Here is a 3,498-nt window from a genome sequence, read left to right on the forward strand (position 1 = left end):
TAGAGGAAAGAGAAGAGGAGAGAGAATGTAAGCGGGCTCTTAGCTAAGAGCCAGCTCTAGCACGTGCTCCTAGGCATTCTGTGAGTATGAAATATGGATCATATAATAAAGAAGTAGTACACTTTTGCAATGAACCAGGGGCGGACCCAGGACAAAAATGACCCGGGGTCCCATGTCTATCACATATATGTGGATAACAAGTCATAATAATATAGATAAAAGTAATACATTTAACGGTGTAATATATATAGAATATGATATGACCATGGATATGATCGTCAAATGTCCAAAATAAACAGTTCACTCAAAAGTTAGTTGATTGCTGGGAATTAAACAATGAAGGAGAATTAAAGTGTCCAAATTATGAATAAAGTATAACTGATGACGAGAAAATGCATCATAGATCCTGATTGCCTACAAATAAAAAAAGCCACTTAGCAATTTATTAATTACAGCTGTGTAATAAAGAAGTTAAAACCATTACCTTGCTAAAATGGTTTCCTACGTTCTTTCATGTCCTCAAACCGACCAATCACTGCATCATTAGTAACCTTACTCATTTCTCTTTTCTCCACATAACAAATAAGGTTGTACTTCAATGCGGCGTCACCAAGACGACTGCGCAAATATGTCTTCACAATTCTCATAGCTGAAAAAGATCTCTCAACTGTAGCCGTGGCAACTCGCAATACTAGTGCTAGCTTCAAAAGGCGATAAACCAAGGGATATACAATATGTTTCCTTGTATCCACCATTTTTTGAGAGAGCTCACAAATATTACTTAAACCAAAGAAATGATGAAAAGATGAATGTGATGTCTAAGGTCCCTGAGTTCTCCATCATCAAAATCTTTTGGATAAAGTTTGGCTAGACTCATCAAAGGCTCTAAGTTGAAATCACGAAATGATTCATTTGGGCTCAAAGCCGCTGAGCAAACAAGTAGTTCAGATTTTTTCTCATTGAAATGGTTACCAAGTTCTTGAAGCAGCCAATCAATAACATCATTAAAACAATCCACTTCATAATGATGCCTATTAGTGATACCTGATTTTGCCCGTGGCTTCTTTGGATTCACATATTGATCTACCATTTCCAACTTGGAAATGCCATGCTTGTCACAAAAGACATATGCTTCATGCAGGACACATTCCCATCCATCTCTCCTTAAATTGGTCAAGGAGGCTTTGGTTGAATTCACACAATTAATGGCATTCACAATGTCTTGATTCTTCCGTTGTAGAGCCAATGATAATGTGTTTGTGATTATCAATATAGTGGACATAAGCTGTAAGTAGAACACAAAATCAAAAGACTGGAAATAAACAAGAAGACCACAAGCTTGCCTTCGGTTTGTATCATCCCTGTCTTCTTCTTCAACATATTCTAGCACTTTGACAATTGTGGGGAACATAACAATCAAACTCTTAGGAGTTTTGTAGTGAGAACTCCATCGAGTGTCTCCTGGTCTTTGAAGAGCTAGTTCTTGATTTAATCCCGTCCCACTTTTCATTAGTCCAGAACCTAAAGCTTCACACACTTGTTCTTTATATTTGTCTCGAATCATGTCTTTTCTCTTTGATGATCCGGAGACCACATTCAACAAGACCGAGATCATATCAAAAAAATTACCAATGCATTTGTGCTTACGAACAACAGCCACAACAACTAACTAAAGTTGATGTGCAAAGCAGTGAAGATAATAAGTTGTCGTGTTCTCTCTCATGACTAAGGATTGCAAGCCATTAAACTCACCTCGTATATTACTCGCACCGTCGTACCCTTGACCTCTAACTTGCTTGAAACTTAACTTATATTCTGCAAATAAATCATCGATGGCAGACTTGAGATACTTTGAGGTTGTCTCCTTCACATGAGTAAGGCCAACTAATGTCTCGATGGCACCTCCACATTTACCAACATACCACAATACCACCGCCATTTGCTCTTTACCAGTCACATCCCTCGATTCATCAACCAGCAAAGAAAATACATCGTTACCAATTTCCCAAAGAACCGAATGCAATATCTCCTTTGCAAAACATTCAGCTATGTCCTTCTGAATCTTTGAAGAAGTCAACTGATTATTACCTGGAGCATTATGGGCCACAACTTTTCTTACATCTGGATTTTGCTCTGCTGTGTAAGCATGAAATTCCAAGAAATTACCCTTATTGAGAGACTCTTCGGACTCATCATGGCCACGAAAAGGTAACCCTTGCTTCAGTAACACTCTAGAGACATCAATTGAGGTATTTAGTCGAGTATAATAAGCAATTCTCTCAGCGTTACTTTGGTTATTTAGAGCAACATAAATGTGTTGCTTCTGTTTCAGCAAAGCATCACAATCTCTTTTTGCTTGGTTGTGAGCACTATTGATGTCTCCTACATGCTCCCTTAATCTATATTTTTTATTCCAACTTGACCAACCATTTGCAACAAATGCATCATACCCAGCTTCTTTCTTCTTGCGTGGTCTAAACAAGAAACAACAAAAACAATATGCTTTATGTTTGAACTCACTATACTCAAGCCAGCTCTCAAACTCATTAAACCATTCCCGAATGAACCTTCTATCTCTACCACATATCTCTGTAACTTTAAAATCAGCAGTACGAGGTTGACAAGGCCCATTGGCCAAATACTTCCTTCTTACCATATCTCTCTGATTCGGATGATACTCATCTATGCTTCTCCTTTTACCTGGATCAAATTTAATTTCTTCTTCCCAATTGATATCTTCTTCAACTTGAATTGAATTCCATGTATTATTGGTAGAACCAGATTCAGGTGTTGAGGCATCATTTTGTCCAGGTGGTGATGGCGGGGCTGGAACGTCAATCTCTGGCGGGATCGAGGCATCATTCTGATTATCTTCGTGTGATGGACCTTCATCTTGCACTATAGTTCTCCTTTTTTTAGAAACCTATCCATAAACTGAGCTTCTCCTGCAATTTGTAATTATTTAGATAATCATCTATTTCTTCACAAAAGGGAAAAACAAGGAATCATGTGTATAACTATTCAGGGGATTGCAAGTAAAATACAACGTACTTGACATGTTGCTGCCTTGCCGCTCCTTCCAGCCGTAGTAATTACTAATCTCCTAAGTATTGTAGTATTATTCTCCACAAACCATTACAAAAGACAAATAGTCCAATAGCTAATACAGTTAAAATTTGTTGTCTTATCCAGTAGCCCCAATTTCCTAGGGTTAGAGAGACAAAGTAAGAACTACAACCGAATTTACGAATTGAAATAGGGACACACATATTGCGAATTGGGTCTAATGCAACATACCTTTACTGATTGAATGAATTGGGGTGATCTGGCGAACTAGATTATCAGGCTAGGGCGGCGAGGCAACAGGCCAAAGCGCAGCGCCGCAGCGGCCGAGCGGCGAGAGACGCAAGCCCCTGGAGAGACGAACAGGCAGGCAGACAGTACGTACAGGTATAGATGAATCCTACAGATGAATGTACAGATGAATCCAACATGCTA

The 3,498-nt window shown here is 38.8% G+C and overlaps 1 protein-coding gene across 1 annotated transcript; it reads right to left on the reverse strand.

Annotated features, from left to right (window-relative positions):
* Positions 1-397: 397 nt before the first annotated feature.
* LOC123409163 lies at positions 398-2,656 on the reverse strand. Its single transcript, XM_045102132.1, has 4 exons — positions 2,568-2,656; positions 2,111-2,474; positions 1,753-1,942; positions 398-414 (listed from the first exon to the last, which is right to left on the reverse strand). Exons 1-4 carry the CDS (start codon positions 2,654-2,656, stop codon positions 398-400), a joined length of 660 nt encoding a protein of 219 aa, XP_044958067.1.
* Positions 2,657-3,498: the final 842 nt, after the last annotated feature.

The sequence above is a fragment of the Hordeum vulgare genome, chromosome 7H, assembly GCF_904849725.1.
Source record: "Hordeum vulgare subsp. vulgare chromosome 7H, MorexV3_pseudomolecules_assembly, whole genome shotgun sequence".
NCBI lineage: Eukaryota > Viridiplantae > Streptophyta > Magnoliopsida > Poales > Poaceae > Hordeum > Hordeum vulgare.